Source organism: Anopheles coustani, chromosome 2 (genome assembly GCF_943734705.1).
Source record: "Anopheles coustani chromosome 2, idAnoCousDA_361_x.2, whole genome shotgun sequence".
NCBI classification, from domain to species: domain Eukaryota; kingdom Metazoa; phylum Arthropoda; class Insecta; order Diptera; family Culicidae; genus Anopheles; species Anopheles coustani.
Window position 1 is genome coordinate 88,780,528 of NC_071289.1, and position 25,410 is coordinate 88,805,937.

General features: G+C 42.4%; 1 protein-coding gene across 4 annotated transcripts in view; it reads right to left on the reverse strand.

The window, feature by feature from the left end:
* The window catches only part of LOC131267731 (AF4/FMR2 family member lilli-like), a 169,911-nt gene that overhangs the window by 135,505 nt on the left and 8,996 nt on the right, over nucleotides 1-25,410 (reverse strand). For 2 of the 4 annotated variants that reach the window (XM_058270678.1, XM_058270676.1), the window contains exons 1-2: nucleotides 23,442-23,513; nucleotides 20,031-20,562 (exon numbers count right to left, since the gene is read on the reverse strand). The exons of 1 other annotated variant lie outside the window; for it this stretch is intronic. In XM_058270678.1, coding sequence (XP_058126661.1) covers nucleotides 20,031-20,042 — 12 coding nt within the window. In that variant the 5' untranslated portion in view covers nucleotides 20,043-20,562; nucleotides 23,442-23,513. Of the gene's footprint in view, nucleotides 1-20,030; nucleotides 20,563-23,441; nucleotides 23,514-25,410 lie in introns of those variants that run through there. One more of the 4 variants, XM_058270677.1, reaches the window with a different exon arrangement.

A 25,410-nucleotide genomic window follows, 5' to 3' on the forward strand; every position in this document is an offset into this window, starting at 1 on the left:
TCTATGGGGTTTGTTGTTTTTAGGTTTAAGTAATATTATTACCATCTTTATTAATACGTTCTATTACTGGTTCAACTAAAAAACTGTTTGGATAAATGAATAATAAACTTAAATTTGCGAGTATTGTTTTACAAACAATAAGTCAATTGTTTTTACAAAAAGTTGTGTTATTTTGCTAAAGTAGCGGCCAACTAGATCGGCTACTGCGAGCTTTCGATAAAACAGTGTCTCAACAGAACAATTCAAGCGCTTTTTTAACGTTCTTACATCCTCCACGCTGTGTCATACGAGTGTGCCATACGTTCTCAATTTACATACTCAAACAACCACACAACCTTGCCTCATTTATGCATCGTCCTGAACAGTTTTCTTTTTTGGATACTTAGATCCCGCAACCTTTTTCGGCCTTTTTCGCAAGGATAAACAATACCAGGGTCCCAAATAACGTTTTTTCTTTCTCCGTTTTCAGCAGCATTTTGCCGCACCCTGGAGAACATTTTGGATGGCGCGTGTACGATCGGCCATTTAGCACACACATGGAACGGAAACAAAAGGACGGTCTTACGAGACGAGAACGAGTGCCATGAGTGACATGGGAAGCAGCATGGCGGTAAATTTATAAATTTTAAAATGTACCGGGAAAGGCAAAAATGGCACTCCGCAGGTGTTTCGGCGTCGGCGGGGCCAAAAAGGCGAACGATAAATTTTTATTATCATCGCCAATTACATCAACCACGGGGAGCCTTTTTTTTACCGTCGATACGAAATAGGGAAACCTTCCTGCAGCGGTCAAAACACATATTTTTGCATATTCTATGCGGGTCGAATTCAGGGAACCCTTTCTTCTTGTGCAAAGTTTTGCCTATCGCTAGCGAAACATCAGCTTGGGTACATATTTTCTAAAAAAAAACTTTATCTGCTCCCTATCCTGTGTGCAACGAGAATGGAGACAACTGTGTTTTACAGCTCACTGAATCACTGTATTTTTCTAAAGCAAACATAAAATCAAAGCGTATTTTTGAACAAAATGTGACTCGTCGGCTGGTCATTAAACATTTAAAAACAAACATTTGATAGGATCTAACAAAATTGACTTTCCCTTATTCTACTACTATCGGTCCAGCTGCAGTTGATCCCCGTAGAGGTCATTTTTTTGCCTTAAATTAAACCTTCTAACTGACCGCCAGACTCTCTTCGAAACTTTCCTGCTTTTAGTGGTGAAAATAACGGGCGAAAAACTTGCGCACTAGTACAAAACTCACAACAGGGGAGGGAAAAACGATCTGCTTTCATTCACCCCCGAGCTGCCTCGTCCAGCGGACAAGCCAGTTAACGGATATTTATGGTTATTAACTGAGTGAGACGACAGCTTTGGTGTTCCGGAAGGGGGTCAGTTTATTCGAAATATATGTGACCGGGTGCTCCCACATCCAGTTGTCGGTAGTTGTTTTAGATTCTATGTTTGAAGTCATTTCTAGCATGACAACAACTAAAACTGTTGCTATTTTTGTTATTTACCTTCGATTAAATTTAAGTTTCGCATTTTAATAGAATCTTTATTCTTATAAATCTCAGTTTCAAAGTCCCGTGATGAAATGAGGCAATAAACCCTACATTTTTACAGTGCAAGTAAGTGGAAACGGGACTCGAACACGGGTTTACCAAGAGCGAAGCCGTAGTCTTGCCGAGGAACCATAGCACAAGTTAAAAATTGTGAGGAAATATCGCTACTTGAATGGCAAACGTAGATTTTGAAGAAAAATTTTATTTCGTACTATAAAAGATAGTCCCATTAGGGAAAATACAGGTATATATGGCTATGTAAATAAATTGAACCACCAAGCTGTTAATTTAATAATGGTTATGATAATTTGAAATCTATGTAACAAAATATGATCAGATTTGAAAAAGTAATTTAAATATCTAAAAAAAATCATGAAAAAAAATTTTTACAACCGTCAACAAAAAAGTTTTTCCTAGCCTAGATTCGAACTCCGATCGTCCGGAACAACACCCATGCACTTTGCCCCCTAGACTATTGATGAAAGAAAATTTCCGAGTGATATCACAGCTACTTATATGTCTGTAGGCAATCTGAATGTAGCATAGAAAATGAACCAAGAATAAAAACTTTAGTCACATTTTTCCTCCCCGAGCTTCGCCGGGGCTTCGAGCTAGTTTCTTATATAAAACAAAATTGGAAAAGGTAATGTGTGATGATTACGTACATGTCATTAGCTTAGCCAAACCTCAAATTAAAAATCGTTGCATTACATAGAACCGCACAAAATACAACCTTTGTGACGTATTGTATTTTGATTCTCTAAACCAGTGATGTCAAACTCGTTTCACCTTGCGGGCCGCATTTTCTCCCAAAATAGGTTCGCGGGCCGCATTTTCTCCCAAAATAGGCTCGCGGGCCAAACCATATAATTGATTGGAGTGATGAAAATATGTTCTTATCAATGTGGTTTTATCTTAACAGTCAATCATGTTTTACATTTTCACATTTTTTCATATTATATCACTTCTTATAAAATTTATAAATTTTGAGTAAAAGAGAGGGTTTGTTGCTCAATCATTTTCCAAATTTTAATGAATTCAAATCAAGTTTATTGAAATATATGTTGCAGTTCAACACTATTGTGTATTTTGTTAATGATTTTAGAAAAGTAAAGGTATTGTAATTACAATAGCTAACTTATTGCTCCGCATTTGTTATTTTGTTTGGAATGGTCTTGTAGTATAGAAACGTTTGTTTTCTATAAACACTATTTATCCACTTGTCTAGAAAAATCTGTGTAAAACCTTTGCTGCAAAGTTGCATATCACTTTCTTATTGAAATAGTTTAAATTGACATTCGTTCCTTGCAATTCGCAGTTCGTGAAAAAATTTACATTAAATATTTTGGTAATTGCTATAAGCCAATACTCAAGGATCCAAACTTTCGATGTAATGTTTCAAAGGGGTCGCGGGCCGCACCCAATGGTCTTGCGGGCCGCATGTTTGACATCCCTGCTCTAAACTAAACCAGTTGTTGCATGTAATTAAAGGAAGGTATACAATTCTTTCATGTAAACCATGAATTCACGTTTCCGTATTGTACAATGAAAAACGAGATTGAAAAATCGGAAACCAATTGCCAATGTAATCATAGACCTCGCATGTAAAAAGGAAACCAAAGTCTCACGGTGAGGCACATTCTCTATCATTAACGCCTGTCATCATTTTGTGGCGTTCTGTGGGAAGCTGGAGGAGGTTGATGCAGGAAGGGAGGGGGGGGGGGGGGGGGGATATGCGGTTTCAGCGGTTGCGGTGCTATTAAATATTAAACGCTGTCTACTTATGCTGGTGGCTTGCGGTGGCACACTGTTACACGGAAGAAGATGTACATTATGGGACAAGTAGCACAACCATGACTGCCTGCCCCAGGAGTTCCAATGCTTGTCTCGTCCGTTTATTGAAATCAACAGAGCATTGTCGCTCGCGTTCTTTTTTGACTATCCATCGCGAGCAGCATACATTAATCATCCCTCAAGCAAGCATATGGGTATGGAAAACCGCGACCGAAGCATTTAAACGCCCATTTACGGTTTGGATATGGACGAGGAGATAATGAAGATATAATGAAAGCTACCACACCCTCCCTTGCTTCGGCCGGCGCTCAATCGAGATCGGAGTAGCAGTTATGGTTAGACGAGGGAGGGAAATTAGATAATGATGCAGGAGTTGATATAATATTAAGGCCATCGCAACCAGGGCTAGATAATTGGATAATAAACTCGGAATGCTCATTTTCCAATGAATCGATTGGCGATGCAACCACAACTGCGGGAGGAGCATTGGACTCAAAGAGAGTACCTATCTTCCCATTGTTAGGTAATGTAATAATTTATACATTTCTGTGATAAGGCACATAATGGTGCGAGTATCTAGAACGGCTTAGCGTATGGCCATTATCTGTTCGGAGAGAAAATTAAATTAACGGTTCGCCATAATCGTTATTCTTGGCCATGAAAATAATAAGACTTGATTCACATATTTCTACGAAAATTAAAACCTGAAAAACATGCCTAAGACGATACAACATTCGTGGAAAATTGTATTGATTTGAATTCTGTCATAATAACAGGCTCTAACAAAAACCGACATCAAAATAAAACTTTTCACCGAAATAGTATGCCCAAGAGAATAAGAATGCCAAACTTGGCAGCTGCTTGTTCTAAGTTGTATATTCACCACACGCTAACGAGCTTGAGCTTCTGGAATTCCTCTTGACTTACCTAAAACGAGAATAGAAGAAAGAAAATATTAGTTATTAAAAACGGATCGATAGGTTTATCTGCTTTCCGTGAAATTTCCCCAAAATCTAGGAACGCAACCATTGGATAAATTTAAACATCAAACAAGGACACTTATTTAAGGTGGTGAGAACTTAGTAAGTTTACTGCAAATAAAAATGAAGAGAAAAAATAGCATGCAGTTGAGAACAACATCCATAAGGAGATAGACGCAAATGCCACAAACACTTGCTAAAAGTCTAGAATGAATTTGCCTGAAGATTCAGGTTAACTGAATAAAATAGATACAAAATAGCCACTTTTCTCTGCAGGTTGTAACGAAAGACAAAAAGTACTCCCGTAAGTAAACCATTGCACGCCAGAAAGGTTAAAAACAAACACAAATTTTGCATTGCCGGAACGAAATAGTTGAAATTAGTTTGACATATCCAGCATTTTATACCTCCCATTTGCTCGCGCAAAGGCAAGCAAGAATCAATGACATAATCGTAAAATAAAATCAAAGTCTGATCTTGTCCCAAAACAATTGCCATATTTTGTCCCCCGACACGGAGAAGCAGGGAGTCTGCAGGGAAATCTCCCGTAATTTGCTCTAATGGAAGCGAAGAGGCACGCCAAAAACCAAAAAGCAACATCAGCACATCTTCCGAAAACTGTCTAGCATCGAAACGCTAACGCCAATCAATTCCACAGTTTACGGCCATTCGCCGTCCACTCACCGGTTGGATTTTCTCCAATCGAGGCCGGGAGCGGGTCAAGAAAATTGTCAAAAAATCTCAAGAGTGACCTTCACCGTGTGGAGGGGAACCACCGTTCGTGAATGGTTTCCCCCGAGCGGGAATTTTCCGCCCCATGGAACGCTGTCAGTGGCGATAAAAATAGCCAACAAATCACGCCCATCCCCGCAAAGAGACCCCCTGAAGCCCTTGACAATATTGTGGTGTTCATTAGTGACATGGGGGGAAAAACCGAGCGAAAACCCCTCGAAGAAAACATCAGCCAAGCGGATGAGTTAAACACAAACATTTTACCGGCTTTCATCAATCTTCGCAAATGCTTTTCGGGCCGGCAGCGTAAAAAATCAACTCGCACGTCAATGAAATATCGGTTAGTTTTCTCCGTTGTTTTCCACCATTGGGAAAATCCATCACGCGCTCGTCGGGTCGTACCTATAGTTAGCAAGTTAGTTAGCACAGTGTCATCGCTTTGGCCGAAAGAACTGGACCAGTCTATCTCGCTTTTCAAATGGTCCGGGGTGTTCTTTCATCGGGCGCTTTTCCACACTGGCGCAAAATGTCTCCAACCCTGCGCGTCAACAGAGCGCGGAGATCAACAAATAATCAATCACCCGCCGCCATGCCGTCAATGGCGTTCATTTCTTCGACTGGCATTGGAGGCGGCGTCAAGAACACGTATATCTTTCGTAGAAAATGGTGACCACGTCAATGGCAACGATCATCACTCGAGCGTGGCGAAAGAAGGAACAAAGCCCCCGGTGGGTAAATCCTTCGCTCGGTGAAACAAGAGATATCGCAAGAAATCAATAGCAATCCCCACAAGTATCATTAGAGGTCCCCTCCCTTAAGGCACGATGGTTCCGATGTGTGCGCATCTCTATTGCCAAACGCCGCAAGGAGTTCCTTTCAAAAGGTGCTGGAGTACATACTTAGTATTCTTCTCAGCCCCGAGGTTCTTCTTTCCCGGAAAGCGGGGACCATTTTCCCAGCCGCACGATTTACCTTGTTCGATATGCCTTGTGTCTGTGTACGATTTCGCTGCTCGGAGTTTTGCCTGCGGTGTAAATTCATTTTACAAACAGCACGTAAAAATTCTATTAGATTGAACCACCGAGACGCCGGTGGGTGGGAGTAATCGAATCCCTGTCCTTCAAAAAGTTCAAATAAAAGCGCCAATCCACCCCCGATCGAGGGACGAAGGCTTCGCGTTTCGTGTCGGTTTCCAATTTGCAGTTGGTTGGTAAATAAGTATATTCATGATTCAAGGTGTTTTGCGAGCAGGGTAGGGATTGAAGAAGTTCTTGCGACAAAAAAGTGGCCGAAACCGGTCGACGCCACACAAGCGAGCGTTCAGGTCGCGTGCAAAATCTTTGCTAAATGGCTAACCGGGACTCAAATGAACGTTTCCCGCTTCTCAAATGGGACCGGGGAAAATGCTTCGACTTAGTCCTTTTTAAAGAAAGGGGATTTTTACAACACGCGATTGTAAGTTCGGCAACTGAAAACCAAGAAGTATGCTGTAAACGAAAGTAAAAAGAATGGTTCAGACTCCAAAAAAAAAGGGTCGCGCTACGACACACTATCTGGCCACCGGGCGCCATTGCCGGCAATCGATTTGTTCACACCGAATAATACCGGGTCGATAATATTTGTTTCCAGATGATTTCCGACACCTTCCGACGGAACAAAGGGGGTGGGTGTGGAACCGCAACGGGTGCCAGTCGAAGTCGGAACCGCAAATGTGAGCTGGGAGAGCCCCGTGGTAACCCCGGAAAAACCGATCAAATCTCATACGAACTTAAATGGGCCGTATGATCGGAAAACACTCCACCCTCGGTGCTGGTTTTATTTCCACCGTTACTGTCTCATGGATTCCGGAAGGTGAGTTTGAGAAAATGTTTATCTATCGGTCGAGCGCTGATTTTTATTACAATACCATTCAACCGACTTTTATTTGGCACGCCGGAAAATTAATAGAACGAATCGAAGTTAATTTTGCACTTCAATGAAGCGAAAGGAAGTTTATTTGATGTGCGTTTTATTAGAGCTTTTGTAATGTAAAATGTTTCTATTTTGAAACCCACACAATCGACTTTTTTTGTGTTGATCATTTTAAAATATTAAACATGATCTAGTATAGTTTTTGCTATATAATTTCCAGTGTACTTTTATTTCCAACTAAAGACCGTAAGACTTCCTCTCCTAACGCTCCCCTCGCTCACCTCAGATTTCACAAGCTTCGGTCTTCTCATCACATTGTAGATATTAACTTTACGATGGGAAAAAAGACTAAGCGTTTTATTTATCTTCACCGACAAAACCGACGCATCTACAAGGTCAGGTGCAGCGCTTTTCACGGTTATTCCGAAACCGAATGAAGTACCACCTAACGGTGAAGAGAAAAGCGGCTGACAAATGGGGTGTTAAAACTGAAATTCAAACGATAAAATGTTCCCTAAACGGAGGTTGTAACCAGAAGAAAGCATAGAATATTTAGAGAGAAAAAAAAACCACTCAGTAACCACAACGGAACCCATCAAATGAACCAGCCTTCCTTCCTGCGGTCCATATTTAGGAAACAATGCATCAACCGAAATAAAATGAAAGAGAAAAAAACAGCAAATACGAATACCAATGGCGTATGTGCCCCCCGAAGCAAAACCCCGTTCGCAAACCATCCAAAAAAGGGTCCAGTTCAATTACAATCGCACGATATAAACGCATCGGTAAGTTGACGAAAGAGCCCTTGGTGAGGGGAGGGAGTGAGGTTTAGTGGGTTTTCGATGATGATGATCATGATGGAATTTTAAAACAAACCACGTCCCATGCGCTCCAAAAACCGGAGAGCACCGGAAACGATCTCGCCCCTTTGTGGTGGTTGGTGGTTGGCCCTTGGTCCAAAGCAGGGGTTCCGGTTTTTTTATTGTTAGATGCGTCACTGTCGGCGAAGGGCCGGTGGCGATAATGCGACGGTGTCAGTGTCAATTGTCCCGAGTGCGGCCGAGTCGCGTTCCGGCAGTCAACCGAACAGCACCATTTGAATCATGGGAAGGCGCCTCGCATTGTAAAGTGCGAGCTCACGTTACATAGTACCATTTGTGAATTGGGAGGAAATATGAGCGGCACTCTCCATCTTGGAGCCCGGGGGCGAGCCAAAGCAAAAAAAAAAAAACGAGTGAAACACAAACTACACCGCAGAATATGTGGCGTTAAAAGTTGGTCACAACAAAAGCACGAACGAACCTTTCGGTGGAATATTCCAATATGCGACATGCGACCCGGAAAACACGAACATTGATCAAAATATACCAACTAGTGGGAACGGGGTTGCATTTAAAAATTATTGCAAGTATTTTAGCATGGTTGACAAGGGAGGCTCGCTAAAGGGCATGACTGTCATCAACTCCAAGGAGACACCATCATGCAATCGAATAGAAGCCATAATACAAAGCATAATACTATTTGACCTTACATTTCATTTGAACAAACTCATTGTTTTGATATGATAATAGATTAACGAAATAAAGTAGAGCAATCACAATCAACTTGAATCGCCATCTTCCAAAACTCAATATTCGCTCACAAAGGAAGAGAACTTCTGGCAAAAACAATCTTTGATTGACTCATGCATGCGACATGCGAACAACAACCATCCAAAGGCAGATGATACCATCATTTGCTTTGCGCACACGCACACAAGCCTTAAGAAATAGCATCATCATCAGCTTCGCTTCATCCATTTGGTGCTCGTTCGGACTAAAAGGTTTAGCACATAGCAGTTTTGACCATCTTTTCTCATCCGCCTCATTGGACTGTTTAAGAATGTTCCCAACACACATGTGTGTGTGGGGAAGTACGATTCCTCCTTAAGTTAAAGAAAACGTCAAAATGCGTAGTTCTACCAAGGCGGACCGTCATACGAACTCCAATCGTCATCGTCATCAACATCGCTAAATTAATATTTATTGTATTGACCTGTGCCATCACTCGCCCATAAACACACACATATGTATACACATTTGTTGGCTTGTCCTTTCTGTCAATTGATGCTGTTTTTCTGTGCTTCGTGTTTCTTCATCCCTCGGACCGAACCCGTAGTTGGACGAAACTGATCGGTGACATCGTTTTATACGGTGCTATGGATCCGTTATAAACGACCACGTTTGACGTTCCTTTCCCATCCCGAGCCATATGACAATCGGCTCCCCCCGTGTTGATTGCATGTATTGTTCGCTAAAGCCATCCGAAATTACACATCGTCTCTGAATGAATGTGCACCAATGTTGCTGGTCCGTTGTGAAGAGGAAAGCAATCGAATTAAGGCCAGTGACACACACACACACACACACACAACGGCAGCACTGCAGCAAGTTGAGCTTATGCTGCTACGAGCGTAAGAAAACTCATCCCTGGAAGATGTGAACGATCGGTAAATTATAATATAAATTATTGACAACAGACAATCTCGAAATGGTTGGGTAACATTACGATATCTGTTACGGAGATAATGGTTTCGTTTTTGCTTCAAATGAAGAATCTATGTTTAACGGAGACATGCTTCTTGTTTGATAATTTAAATAATTCTTTTTCAAACAGTTTGCCTCCTGCAGTTACCTCAAACATTTATTTGCAAAGGAACCACTTCAAACATCAAATCACAATACGTGGAGTGGTGCTCCAATCGTGTTCAATTACAATACCATTGATTTTATTAAAATGACATTTGTTTATAGCAGCCGGAAGGAGCGAACTGAAGCACATGCGGAAGGATGTCAGCACCCGGTGAAAAATGTCACAAAACGTGACAGCTGACTTTTGAACATGCCTTTACCGTTTTCGCTTTTTCCGTATACACATTCCTTCGCTTTAACGCTCGGGCAATGCAAAAAGAAAAATGGAGTGAAAAGAAAAACGTAAGCTCTCACCAATAAAAGCCACTAGGTCACACGCAAATCGAAGCCTTTCGAAGGCTGGGAGGTGGCGTCGAAGAAGATCCGGCCACCTCCCCCCTCCGTCACCGCGTACCGATAGAGCAATCAAGCGACAACGACCCATCAACCCACATAAACATAAACATGAAGGCTAGCAACGGCAACTACCCCTACGCCGGGAAAAACGGGGCGATCGGGGTGAGAAATTCACCAAAACATACAGCAACCCTACGCTGTTTCCCGTTCCCCATGGTAACAGCATAGAATTTCCAAAGAGAAAAATACCATAACACTGTTGAGGGGGTAGAAAAAAAACATCCCCATCGTTCTGGTCATTGAGCTGCAAAATGCTCCAAAATGTTGTGTCATTTCTCTCGCTTCCTCTCGTTCGTGGTAGGTTGTTCTCTCTTATTCAAGCTACATTTTTAATGTTCCATGTTGTTTCGCAATGTGTCTCTTTTTGCACTGATCTCACCGCGAAAGAATTGATAATCCAGAGCAAAAGGCAATACAATGTGCAGAAAATGTTCCGAAAAACGTTACGGAAAATGTTAAAAAAGGGTGCATATTTTAATGTTCCACACAGCTCCAGAGATTCGTGGATCCTTTTGGCGTTGTTTTCACGGTTGCATTCCGTTTTTTGGGGGGTAAAACCATTCCACCACGTCAGTCGGCTCGATGCAAAATCGATTAGCATCGCGTTGGTGTTTGTGTGCAACCCGAATATGCTCCAGAATGCTGCAGAATGTTGTTGAAGTGAGCATTCGTTTCGGAAACAAATAAAAAAATACTGAACTGATTAACCTAAACATTGTTTTGTTACTGACCAACAGTGGTTTTATTTAGATAGTATAAAATAGATTGTAATTCCAGCTTAAACATTTTAAATTCATGGCATTCAAACCATCATCAAACATATTAATAATTCAAATTTGAATAATTTACCAACCAGCCCGTCTAGGTAATCCCATAAAATTGATATTTTATTAAACACCACAGCTCTCTACACTCATTCCGAACGATCATTTCCATAAATCGCACATAAAAAAACAGTATGGCAGATATTTTCCGTCATTTAGCTACCAAAAAACACTTCCTCTTCATGTTCAAGGAGAACATGCAAAGCAAATAACATCCTCCACAAGTTGAAGACGCGCTTCGGCGAGACCGAAGTGAAGAGATGCTTGATTCGTTATCAGCAAATCGGTGCTCGTATGGGTACGTTTGCTTCGTTGATTTGTCTGCGGTGAACCTTGTGGAAGATTTGAGGTCATTTGACTGGGGGGGCAAGTTTAAAAAGTCCGCCGGCATCGGTAATCAGCAAAAATTCATTGGTTTTACCGAGACAAAGCAGACTTTGATTACGATTTCGAGGTGAACGATTAAACTTGTTTCATTTAATGAGCCGTGTTCATCTAGTTTATCAAATATTTCAAACAAGTCGTACGATTTCAAACACACATATTTTCCGAACAGGTCTATTTTATTTATATTGTAAAGATGTTTTATGTTGTTTACCCGAGATAAATGTTTCAATATGTTTTCTTTTGATTTGCTTTTTTTTTATAACTCTCCAACAGATAAGTTATAACATGTTGTAGAAAACACGCATTAAAATTTCAACTCAACAAAATTCAAAATAATAAGATCAAAAGAGTAAATGTTTACGACCGATGAAATAACACAAAGTGGTACACAACATCAACAGTACAGTGCTGGTTCAAGTTGTTGCCGTTTACAGCAGCTCATGAAACGAAGAAGAATCGTGCTTCACGGAGATAACCTCGACCTTTCTTCACCCGAACGAAGTTTGAGGTTACAAGCTTCGCGTGTTTGTTATGTGATTGGGATTTATACACAGATCTTCGAAGACGGACCAGCATTTCTGCATCAGTTAATGTTGAAAATGGGCTCACAACCAACCAATTCTAACAGGAAGAATCGAGTGATTCTCTCGCCACAGCAAGTCTGTTCGGTCGCGGAAGTGTCCGATTAAAATATTCCCCAAAGCCGTAACCGTACCGAAAACCGAACCTGTCTTGAGTTCGCAGTTTTTTTTCTGACGGTGGCTCGCCTATTCCCATCGATCTTTTTCTCCCATCACCGATGGATGCCTTCTTGGCGAATACAACATCGCACCAGGCACGGAGCAGATCATTGTCGTGACATAAACGATCGATAGACAACACGGCTAATGCTCATTAATACCTCCTTCCCAGCCGTGAGGACATTCTTTCAGCCCCCGATCGTGCAACAAATGAAGCAGCATTTTGATAGCCTCCTCGTTCCTCTTCGTCTTGGCCCCGATTAGCTCACCCTTCACTTTTACGGCCCCGGGGGGTGTCTCTTGGTCGAGTCGTTTCATCTCTCGTGCCTTCGCTCTGCCAGTTCCGGCTCGACGTACGGCTCGCCACGTCTCGGGGACGTCTTCTTGTGACGTCGACAGACGAACCACCAGAACGGAGCGCTTGTGTCTGTGTGTGCGGCCAGAGGCGAAGTGAAATTTCGTTGCAAAATAATAGCTGTCGAAGACGTCGTCTACGCCCCACAGAAGACGGGCGCCATCGTTTCGCGCAGTTTGGGCGGAAGAAAACCGTTTCAAACCCATTTCCCCCAACGATTAATTGGTGATTTTGGCTTCCTAATAGCGAAGTACTTTTCCTAGCTGCACAGCAGCACACGCAGAAAGGAAAATAAATTTTCCCGGCCACACAGTGCCTTTATTTATTGTGCTTTTGTTTCTAACAAGACATTTTATACAGGAATTAAATCGGGTGTTTCGGCTCAAAAATTTTAAGCCAAACACACAGCACTGCCGTGATTCCCAGCCGGATTTTGTTTATATATTTATTTACCTTTTTTTAGCAATATTTATGTTTACCATAAAGAACGCGGAATCCTCCGTCAGGTTCAAGTTTATTGACTGTTGGGAAGTATCAGAGCGGGCAAAATATGACGTGACGAAGGATATTGTTTAACAAGTCCAATACAGTTGGAATTTCTAGTTACATGTCAAATCGGTTTGTTATTAACGCTGTTCTACAACGCCTTATTGCATGAAACATGCTACACCGAGCCATCAACCGTTTTATTGATTGTTGATTAGGACGATTGTGAAATGTTTCCTAATTGCCCGAAACCCGCTGGAGTGTTCCAACGAAAGAAAAAGGGAAGATCTAAAAATAGGAAGTAAATACAACGGAGCAAAAATACTAAGCTCGGCTAGAAATCGGCCATATCGGCCGGAAAAGCGCCAACGCACATGTTCGTGCGTGCTAATGCCGCTGGATGAAGTCATAAATTTGAGGATCTCGTTTGATATAACCCTGGGCTGGCTTTCTTCTTTCCAACCGGTGCGCGCACGCTTGTGTTTGTTCGTCCGAGATTTACTAGATATTTTTCGGTAACATACCCTCCCCTTTGCACGTCGGTTGCGGTTGAAATAAAACAAAATAAAAAACACACACATAAAAGAAAAGTGATTGGAAATTAAAGTGTATTTCGGCGGTTTACGAACACCGACGGCAAGCGTTTTGGGCAACCGACTTCAAAACCCGAAGGAACTGCCTTCAATTGGTCCCAATTCGATCACAAGTGGCTCGACGGCGACGTCTGTTCTGTTAAGTGGAAATTATGATGCTGGTTGGATGCCATCTCTTGCGCATGTTTCGTGAGAACAGGCCCCGGGAAGGGAACACTTAAAAAAAACAAGGAACGAGGGGTAAAAAAAGGCATTATCAAAGCGCGATACGTTTTGCCGCGGCCAGGAAGAAAACCGGCGATGATCTCATCCCCCCGTATAACGCTCTTTTCAGGGAAGAAATAAAATTGGGTTAATGTTTCTCCAACTTCTAGATTCCCTAGTTGCTTCCTTCCCCCTAGAGGGCGAGGCCAAATCGTTGGTACGTAATTCACCCGGCTGGGATGCAAATTTATGCTTACGAAATCCATCTCGAGCCCGGGTCCGGGGCAAAACAGTTCCCGCCCGAAAGCGAACAACACAAATGGTTTACACTCAAAACAAAAAAAGAAAAACGCTGCCGTGGGACGAATATCAAACGGATCCAGCCCGGGATTGGAGTTTTCGACAGGCGGCGAAAGGATTTGGTTAAAAAGCCTAAGCCCAACCGGTGGGAATTTGGCGGGACTGAAAAAACGAACCAAGCGACATTCGGTCGGGGGAAAAAAGAACCTGTTTCCTGTGTAACAGATCGCCGACCCGGTTCATCGGTTAAGCGCATAATCGCATCAGCACGGCGCACGAACAACGATGCTGAACAGAGGCTGTAACAGAAGCGATGGGCAGCACGAACTAAACACGCATTGTTGCGCAACCCATATAACCCCGGCGAGTGAGAAGACAGTGAGTGAAAGCGGTGAGAAAATGATACGGGCAACATTAACAAAAAAAAAAACAATACCTACGATCGCAGCATAACAAGGGAAATGAAAGAAAAGAGTGAAAGAATAGGAAAAGTGAAGCATGAAAACAAACTTCGATAGAACCGGAGTGAAGTAAAGCCAAGAAAAAGAAATTCAAATAAAAAGTCGAGATGGAAAGATAGGAAATCCCAGAACGAAGATGTCAATCCAATGAAACAACAGAAACGACCGTCGGTCAACGAACCTCGCCCTACACACACACACACAAATATACCAGCAGCTCGCGGGGTACAGGTAAAAGGTAAATACAAACAATACCCGGCTGCTGACCCAATTAAAAGCACAAACCGGTCAGCAGGCGGCAGCAACTCCGCAACATCATGAAACATCCACCCCCGAGGCCATCCTCCCGTTCCGGGTTGAGTAAGAAGCACTTGTTATGCAGGCCCGAAACAGGAATGCCCACGACATAAATGCCTGACCCCCAATCGTACCCGCACGGACACAGCCGAATGCCAGCATAGCGGCGCACAAACACACACTTAAATAACAAACAAAAAAAAAACAATGTAAACCCATTCACGCATCCACACTTCGGCGTCAGCGTCTCTGCGATGATGCTGGTTTACATGTTATGCGCCAAGGGGAAGGAAGTTGAAGTCGGCCCAAAGGAGTGGCACAAATGGCGACAAGGTTATGAACGGGGTCTTGGAGGAGATCGTGGCGCTAGGCGACCGCGGATCACTTCGACAAACAGATCCCCACACACACATATACACACAATGGAATGATAAAAACACGTGTTTCTGCTCGGTTTGGTGTTGGGAAGGGGGATAAATCAAGTTCATGAGAAAACTGGTCTGACGATGGGGGTGAGTTTTTGCTTCTTTCGGCGAACAAGGCGATGTGCCTGATCGTGACTGCAATTCCTTCGAAGTCTGCAATTTCTTCGATATTTTCACACTACGATAGTTTTACAGTTGTGAATATACTTTTCTAATTTCCTGCTTGCCACTTTCTTGGATCTAAAAGGGGCATTTGAAACAATATCGAGACCCTTGTTACTCACAACACTTAAACGATTCGGTGCTAAGGGAAGGGAACTTAAATGGTTCAGTGATTATCTGACAGGTACAGGACAATCTTCAAAAATTCTGGCTGAGATCCTATTCAGATCCTGGACCAATTTTTTTTATCATGTACATCAATGGCATAAAACAGGTCTTGCCATCCTGCGAGATAACTCTTTTTGCTGATGGCACAGTAATTTTTATATCCGAAAGCTGACTGGACTTTGATACCACCGCTTCGTGATTTGCTTTGGTTATTGCTTACAAATATCTTAAGATAACTCCCCCATTCTGAAACGCCATTTCTGAAATTTATGATTTCGTTATATTTTTGGCCTAGCAATACCACGTGGAAGAAATGTAAGTCTCAAGAATGAACGAAAAATTGCGCAGTTAAACAAATTCCAGAAACCAAACGTTCAACGTTCCGTTTACAGCATTCATTAGCGCTTTTCCAATTTATGGAAACCATTTTATTAAAATACTGTTTCAACAATTCCCTTCAATTTATTCCTTCTCGACATTTTATTGATTGTGCCCGATTAACCCCGTTTCAGGAGGTTACTTTCAAATCATTCAATTTTTCCCTCGCAAGGAGAAATGCACATCTTAAAGCTGCAACGAACAAAATTCGACAAGGTGCAGTGGTCCGTCTACCTCCAAATTGTATGTGTGTGTATATGCATTGAACAACTGCTTAAGAATTACAGCCCCTTCCCTGCTTCGATGGCCACTGTCATCAGCCTTTAGCTGATCTCGTTGTGTGTCAACGATCGGTTTCTTCCGCCTTTTTTTTTCGGTCGACTCGCTAATTTGTATACCGACGCCGAATGGCACCATCGGCCACCATTCCAGTCAGGCGTGTCATCGTCAGTCCCGCGGCGTACGGTACTTTTTTAAACAGTTTTATTTACCGCCAAACCCGAACAGGCACGGTCATCGACTTTCTTGAGACGACGACGACGATGGCCAAAATGTTGGTTCAGGTGAATGCTCGATTCGGGATACGATTATCTTCCCCCTTCCGTATCGGATGGCAATACAAATGGTTGGTTGACGAATTACAACAATAAAAAAAACGGTGTGTATCAGACCTCTCGATTTGTTGGGTTAACTTTTTCCCCAAAATGGTAGGGGTATCTTGTGAACAGAAATACGGTATTTCTCCTTTATATGGAATTTATTCCGAAGGAATGCATCGAATCGTCAATGACCGACCTCACTGGCAAAACCTGTTCGCGCGCAACAACACCATTTCCATGCATATTTTTCCACCCGGCACGAGACACGATGGTCAACCTGCATAAATGCCACAGTCGTACCCGGCGTGATTTATGGTTTTGCGATGCGCGGAAATGAAATTTTAAACATCGCCCAGCTGCTGGTAGCTGGTTTCTCGGGCATCGTGGAAAAATACACCTCCGCAACCCCGACGATCGCGAAGAGGATTCCAACACGAAATGTCATCAACCTTGCAAGACAACAACGGCAAAAGGTCGTCTGCATTTTAATGCTCCACCATCCAGCAGCTCTAAAGTTTGTCCGCTTTCATGTGCTTCCAAGAGAACCCAAGACGACGATGTTCAGGATTATTTCAACGTTTATTAATCCCACAGCGTAGGGCTACCTTATAGGCCTAATAAAGAGCACCAGTACTGGTAAAAAGTGTATTGAACCATATGAACCCGACCCAAGGGGACGATACTACTAGCTTCCTGCCTGCCAAGGGAAATCACCATGACAAGAGAGTGCCATTCAATGATGCTAAGCCTTACGGTTTGGTGTATCCGTACATGGTCGAGAATAATTTATGATCATAATCTAACGAACAACCCAGTGTAGACGTTACTGACGAAAGCCTCCTCCACTTATGTATCAACACGTTCCTTTTTTCAACTAATCTAAACTCAACCTCGTTCGACATCCGGAAAATCTCTATTGGCTTCATCAGTTACAGGAGGCAGGAAGTGTGACGGAAGACGGAATCCAAGTTATGTCACCAGTATCTCCCACGAGATAACCACTTGTGTACGGAAGCATCACAAGGGTTGTAGTTGTTGTGAAAATAATGCTTTGCGCATAAAGTGTGCATGCAAACATGACCAAGCATTAACGAACCTTGTGCCCGATGCCACAAGGTGTGAATTAATTTGATGGACATTCCGGACCGAACGTATGAATATGGTAAAACATCTTCAACAGTCGTCTTTGAGGTTGACGCCCTCATCAAGGCTCCATGTCGCTTGTTTTAGTTCCGTGTTTTAAAAAATTGTTGTGCTTCGTTCATTCGGTTTTAAAATTAACAAATAAAGCAATGACAAAGAAAATATAATTCCCAAGAAACGAATTTAAAGATGAGCCTACCAGACGGAACTTTTACCAAACTTCAAGAGACATTCTTATCAGTAGCAGCAACAGCAGCAGCAACAACGGGAGCATCTCAACTAGAAGCGAATGATCGAGCAAACATGTTCATCGTTATCAATGGAAAGTAATGATGAAGCATATTACAACGTTTCGCTTTCCGAGCCTTCAGCTCATTATCGTTACAAAGTTCCGAATGCAAACTGTGGACCGCTGGTAGACACATTCTAAATACCTACAAATTGGTCCAGTATTGACTAAGATTACCCAAGCAGATGAAACAGGTCTGTAAATATATGATCTTTACTTAATTTTGAACGACTTTTGACGCATTGTTTTCGAAACGAATTCGTCGTAAGATCATAAACTTATTAAAAATGACGCCATTCCGAAGGCCCCTAGGATGGTGTTGGGTAGAATGCACGAGCTTGCACTCCATAGTCTTTGAAATAGTTGGTACCAATCGAATTTGAATATTGTTTTGGATACTTGTAGGTAAAACCCCACAGGGGCCCGGGATGATGTGTGGCAAGCCGGCGAGTGTGTGCATGCAAATCGGGTAAGGGAACAATTCACCAAGACGCGCGAACAAACATATGCGTCATCGCTCAGGCTTGCGTCGGCACTGTCAGAGAAACATCGATCGAATGAATAATTCCAGGCAAACGATTAAACCCGCTGTAAAACCGTTGCGGGTGCACCTATCGATCTTCCGAAAGAATTTCATTCCACAGCCGTCGACTTTTCTTGTTTTTGTTTTTTCGTTTCGTAACGCTAAGATCGTGATCTACGTGATTTCCGGACGGCACCTTCCGTCCGTGGTAGAACAATGTACGGGTTCACTCGGGTGTGAGTGACGATCAATGATGCAAAGCTGATGTTGAAACCCTAGAATATTATTTAATTTATTTCAATCGAACGATGATTTGAAATGTTCATTAAGAAATATCGATAGAAGGAACATTGAAAAGAGAAGATTCCCTTTTTTGGTAAAATTCTTGTTCACAACTGTTAGTAATGTGGTGCATCAGCTTCCACGCGGCTTAGTAGGCGTTGGATGCGCAGCTGACACATGCCATCTCGAAAAACAACTGCTAACAACAATCATTCAAGAAATCTCACTCATTCACAGGCAAGAGAGAGATAGGCGAAACAACATCCCCTTCGTCCCCGTTATGACTTTTACCATTCATTTGGCAAATGCTGTTTTTCTTCCCCAGCTGCTCGAGTAACCCCGACAACCGATCCGAGGAGATTGTATTTGTGGCAGCGTCTGATTGCGTCTGCAAACAACAACAACAACAACGAATGCAGTTCGAAACCGGCATGTGCATCGATGTGCAGTTGTCTGCCTCTGGAAGACGGAGCTCGAGTTTTGCACCGAGACGAACCAAGTCCATCATATTCCGACAGTGTGCACAGGGAAGAAACCTCCCTCGTGCAGAGACGCGGCGTGGGGTTTGCTTCACGAACGGTGCAGTCAACCGCAACCGCGTGCTAGAACACATGACCGTCGCCCGTCTGTTGGTAGTGGTGGCCATAACACTAGAAGTCGGCACACAGAATGCATCTTCCAGTCTATTCTTAGTCTCACAGCATGGGATTAAGGTGCGCAAGGGGGGCGAAAAACACCGTCTCCATTGGTTGTAGAATCAAAGAGAAAGGGCTGAAAATAGAGTCGCCCCTTCCAACCGTTGGATGCTCTGGAGCTACATTTTTGAATAATTAAACGGTGTATCATGCAGCGACTCCTTCAATCCTTCATATGTGAGAAATAGTTGTCCACAGATTTAAGGTAGTTAATGTGAAGAAAATCTCAATTTGAAAGTTAAAATACTGCAACATATCTATCCCATAATTTACTAACATTTCAGGTTTGTCTCCTTTTAAAATCTCTTGAAAGCTTTGGTAGTATGTTTAATTAAAATCAAGCAGAAAATGCGCTTTAGAACCATACCATAGTGTAATTTTTATTATGAATCAACGAAACTTTTTAATAGTTTTTCAGGATTTTCCTACAGTTCCATAGAATACTGCATAAAAAACCAAAAAGAAAAGAATAAATAATAACAACAATAAAAATTTTGCTAAGGACCGATAGCTGTTCAATTGTAAATGACAGAAACCCACAACCCCAAACACCAAAGATGGCAATTATCAGCCACAAAGTGGCCAACGATTATCTCCCGACCAAGGAATTTCCTTATCAGCAGAAACCAAAACACCCAACGCAACACACTTACCGGAAAGTACATTCCCTGGGGATGTAGAAAGTATGGTCCGGAGCCCCACAGTTTGACGGCTTTTTGGATAATCCCTTAGTTCATAAAACCGACGACGGCCTAGTGCGACTTCGAGCGGTCCTCGGCGTGAGACTGTGTAGCGTGCGCCTTTGGGGGCCTCACTTTTCTTTTCCTTCTGCCGTTTCGCGTTTCCAACCAGAGCAGCGCAGTCGAGAGGCCACTGCTTTCCCACAATGGCGAATGGTTCTGGTGTTTTTACTTCGCTTTTTTATATTTTGCTGCTTTGATTTTTCTCTTGAGATTCTGCAACTTTGATTTCTCTTCCTTCCGGGAAGCTCACTTTTGACTACACACAATTAACACACAGATTCACTTGAAATTTACTTGCACTTTTCGTAGGGAACACTTTAAAAACAACAAATGGCACCAGATTTTCTTTTTCCTCTTCGCTTTGCACGCTTTTGCACAGATGCACTGCAAGATGACGGAAGGGTATGCCTGTGCAATGAAACTTTCTTTATGTACGCTGATACTAAAAACGTAATGCACAAATTCAGAAAAGATGGTGAGAAAAGGGAATCCGAAAACGTAAGTACAACAAGGATAATGATGTTTCCAGCACCGACCAAGCAATCCTCAGAGATGCTGTGCAGATGTAAATTGCCTATCTTATTTCTTCCAGGATAATCATCCAAACACACACACAGACACAGTAAATGTCCATCGTTTACAAACACTAGTGGCAATCCACGCGGGGATGCGCCAAATTATGATGTGCAGGTAAACAAAAAGGCATCTACTTGGTTGATGGAATCGATAACAAAAATGTTTAACTAACTGCTTCGTTCAACAAAGTTTATAAAAGACTTGCGTTGCCTGTACGATAGACTATTTTTAGAAGCTCTTTAAAAATGCGCAATAGAAGACACTTATACATTCAAACAAATCTTGCCAATGGAGAAGCAATCCTCACGAGTTTGTGAAGCATGCAGGAATCATATGACACATCCAATTTTTCATAGATTCAACTTCAAACGATTTGTTTTTCTTCCGTCGGACCGGGTTTTGCAACATGAGCAGTCAGTCAGGCCATTCGTGGGTTTCATTTATCCGGGGATTTGCAGCAAGGACGAAACGGCATCGCACCAACACAGGTACGCTGCGTCGCCGAAAATTCCACACGGCCTGCACCAATACCATCGCAGAAAGGCATTGAAAAGGATTAAACGTCAAAGCCGGAGGAGGCAGTGCTTATCCCAAAATGATGAACCAGTTTTTGTTTGCCACGGTAATTGAATCCCCTTCCAGTAGGCTATGGAAAACATTTGCACACCTCGCCCGTCAGGAGGGGTGGCAGGAATGTTTTCAACTTGATGGCGAGTTTTAATACACTGCGACGGTCACAGTGGCAGCTTCCTTTCGATTGCACAACAAACCAGTCAAAACATGCGCCACGATAAGCTATCAATATGCTGCTCTAGAGCACACACAGTAGAACTGATTCACTGTTTCCCGAACGTTAGCACAGTAAAAACAATTTGCACCGCCGGAGGGCACCAAAACTTCACCTTTCGACGCGTTCACCAGGCGCTGCGCGAGTCAACGTGGTTCGTTTGTTGTTTGGCGTTAAATGACTGGCACCAGCTTTCGGTCCACGGCACATTCGACGCGCTGCACAGGATTTTGACAGTTCCCGCTGCTGTCCTCTCGCGATCTCTCGCGCTTTTGGCCCAGCGAGAGAGACGCAAAAGAGCGCGATATCCCGCGAGCTGGTCAGAATAAAATGGTGCTGTTTTGTTTTCTTCTTCCGAACGGGGCGGCCAGCAACCAAAATACACCTTCTTATCGCTTTAGCAGATGTTGGCTTCCACTTTGCATATCAAATCGTATGAACTATTAGATGGGTTTTTGCAGCCCAGCTCGTTCACTTGGAAACCTTGCGGGTCGTTTCTTTTGTAGCGTGTGCAAAAGATTAGCTATGCTGCCGGTTTTGGGTTTTTTTTTGTTGGAATTGGAAGCAAAAAGTACGATTCTAAATCACGAGCATACATCGCCAGCTACTTTTACACTGCATACACACGTATCCTTGCCGCGTGTCCTCTTACAAACACACAGGCGAGAGAAAGATCGAGAAAAAAAGGAGGAGAGAACATCAAGATGGCGTGGCCGCGGCGTAGCCCATCTTCTCTCGTGGGAATCATTTTTCCCATTTTTTTTTTTCTAGAGTGCAGCATCCGCACTCAGTTTTCCCGATGATCCCGATGAAAACGTGTCTCGTGCTAACTTCGGAAAATTTACATAAGAGCGCGCGCGCACACTACACAACACCGTTGGTGTTAGCATTTTCATCACCAATATACTGCTGCCATTCGCTGCTAGCGTTTCTAGTGAGGATCTATGCTTGGACCGTTGTTTGACGATTTTTCGGACCGTCTAGCACATCGCAATATTTCGGGCAAAAGTTATAAAAAACACACGTTTGTTTTTTCGTTTTTTTGGTTAGGCACACACAACACGACCACGTACACGATAGCGATAGCAACGGTAACAACTACTACGACGCAACGATGCTGAGATGGCTACGCGAGATGTGCAGATGAAACACATGGATGCTGCCAAAACACAGCATTTAAAATTCGCCATGTTTGTACAAAGGGGCATTTTTTTCTGAAGTGAAGAGTTAGAAATCAAAATAAAAATTTTGGCAGTATATACGGCAATGAAATTGGGCGCAAAATTTTCATTTTTTGTAGTTTTGTCTTGTAGATTGAAGAAAATTGGTTGCACATACACATTAGTTAGTGTTTGTGTTAGGAATTGTATTTAGAACGGAGATGATGAACGAACAAAAACAATGTTGGAAAAAGTTTCCCTCGCTGCCTGCTTAACCTGTGTTACGAAAAATTCACGCTTCACGATCGCCCTTGATCTTCGCAGCATCCATCTCGTCTCGGAAGAAACTTTTCCTCTTTCTCTTTCAGCAAATTCGAATATAACAGAACTGCGGCTAACGTTATTGGAGATTGTAATTTGTTTGTTATTACTATGTTTGTCTACCGGCGAACTAAAGGAGCGAAGGTACGAACACACCATTGCATATGATAGAACGAATCCTGTTTTGTTGTACTTCACCGTCTGTTAGGCATAGAATCGTAATTCGTTAAAGTAAAGCCATTATCTAACGCCGGTTTGGGGTGTTTTTTTTAAATGCACACATTCACATACACCAACCGTGTGGCAGAGAGGAGATTTTTATTCACTTTCGTGTGAACTTCTTCTCGCCTCGTTCGCAGCGTCACAACTTTCCCTCATTTCACAGAGGGTATTCTTAATTCTTTTTTCTAAATTTCTTCGGCAGATTTTCTGAACGTAAAAAACGATTGGGACGCGCTGCTCGCACAGCTATCTTACTCTATCACACGCTTTCCTGATCACCGCCTAATAACAACACATCATCGGATCGGTCAGACGCGCACAACTCACCGAGACGGTGACACTTTTGAAACTGAAAGGAACACGCAGCTTCATTCTGCATCAACCCCTGAAGAGAGGAAAGATGCCACATGCGGAGAGCAATGAGTTTTGCTCTCTGTAAAGAGATAACCTCGCAAATTAAAGAGAGACAGAAGAGAGAAAGATCTAAAGAGAGTAATAGTGAGAGAAGGGGAGAGGCAGGGAATGTAAAATTCAATTAAATAGTTGGGGTGTACTGATCTACTATAAACTTAGAAGAAGGATCAATTATAAGATAGTTGAAAGCGTTTAGTCGTCCAAAGATCTGTTAAACGATCACGTTTTTTAAATACCCGTTTGTTTTGTTTCAACAAAAGTTATACTTGTAAAACAAAACGTTAGGGCATTTTTATCATATCATTTTCATAATTATCTGTATCTCACAAGATTTGTTCATTTTACATCCAGAGCCAGCCAAAGTAAGGCATATATGCATATTCAATCCATTAGAATGCCCGGGAAGCATGGTAATCAAACACCAACTCAGCTAAAAGAAGCTGAAGGATTTCCCAACCATACACAGCTTTCATTCTAATGGAAGCAGCATTTTCCCTTTGACTGGATGCAGTTTCCCTAGGTACGTCATATGTTTACTCGAGATGTAGAAAGGCAAAGACGGTCAACCAACATGTGTGTCCCCACTTGGCGTCTGTGACTCCCGGGGCTTGAGACCGACAAAAAAAGCCAGCAGAGCGTGCAAACACTTGTGCGAGCCTCGCCGAAACGGTACTCGGTCTAGAGCCCGGTAAAAGCACACGCACATAACGGCTCAGCTGGAACCATCCTTTGAAAGTCCTCCGAAGCTGCCCTGGCAATTGACCGAGCGGGTCGTTTATCCCGGCCGAATGTTTCGCCCGCCGATGAATGGCGGAAATTGTGCACATGCGCACTGTTGAAAGGAAAATGAGTTTCCCTCGTTAGTGAAAATGAGAGCCCCGTTACCCGTTAAACTAACATTGTGCCGCGAAAATTCAAACTGATCGTTGGATCGCGGTGCCTGTAATGGCAACTGCAGAATAAATTTAATTCCACACAAAGTAAGGCAAACCACATTAAGGAGCAAAATGATACGTCTATGACCAATATTGGAAAAGTAGTGTGCATTTCGTCTCAATATCTTAAATGTATCTGTTGGTTTTCCGAAGCTCGGTTAAATTGGAATGCAATTTTACCAAAAAATGTTGTGTAGTGGGATTCTATACAAAATTTGGAGCGATGGTTAATTATTCTTCAATGTTACTTTTGCTGTGATTAAGTTTTATTTGAATTTTATATCAAGAAATCAACAGACACCGGTAAAATTGAAATTGTTAACTAAATTTGAATTCGAAACTTTTGAAAACCTTGAAGAACTCTTTATACATAAACCATTGCAAAAGTTTCACTTTTAATACTGAAAAGTTTCAATTTGTTTCAACAATCTTGGTTATCGAAACCATGAGTTTCCGAGCACAGCTTTGTTTCAACTTTCTTGGGCTCCGGCCATATGTATATACCTTGCTCACCTGAAAAGCTTTTTCCAGTAACCTTGGTTAGAGCCAAGTTGTAGACAACTGGTTTGCCTTTTATGGGATTATAGGAAATATAAAAAGACAGGTATTTTATGGAACAGGATAAGATGTATTTAAGGATAACGATGAAACATGTAATTCTGAAAGGCTTATACAGGGCTTGGCCCTATGCAAACCAATAAGCTTGCAAGTTTTGCAAGTAAACAGGCAAAACTACTGACCCTTTTAGATTACAAATTTTTAAAAAGGGGTCTCGTTCAAAAAAAAAAAACTTATTTAAAAAACAATAATTATCGTATTTTTCTACTGATGGTGTGTAATATGTACGCTAATATTGTTAGCTCTCTGCATGTGCA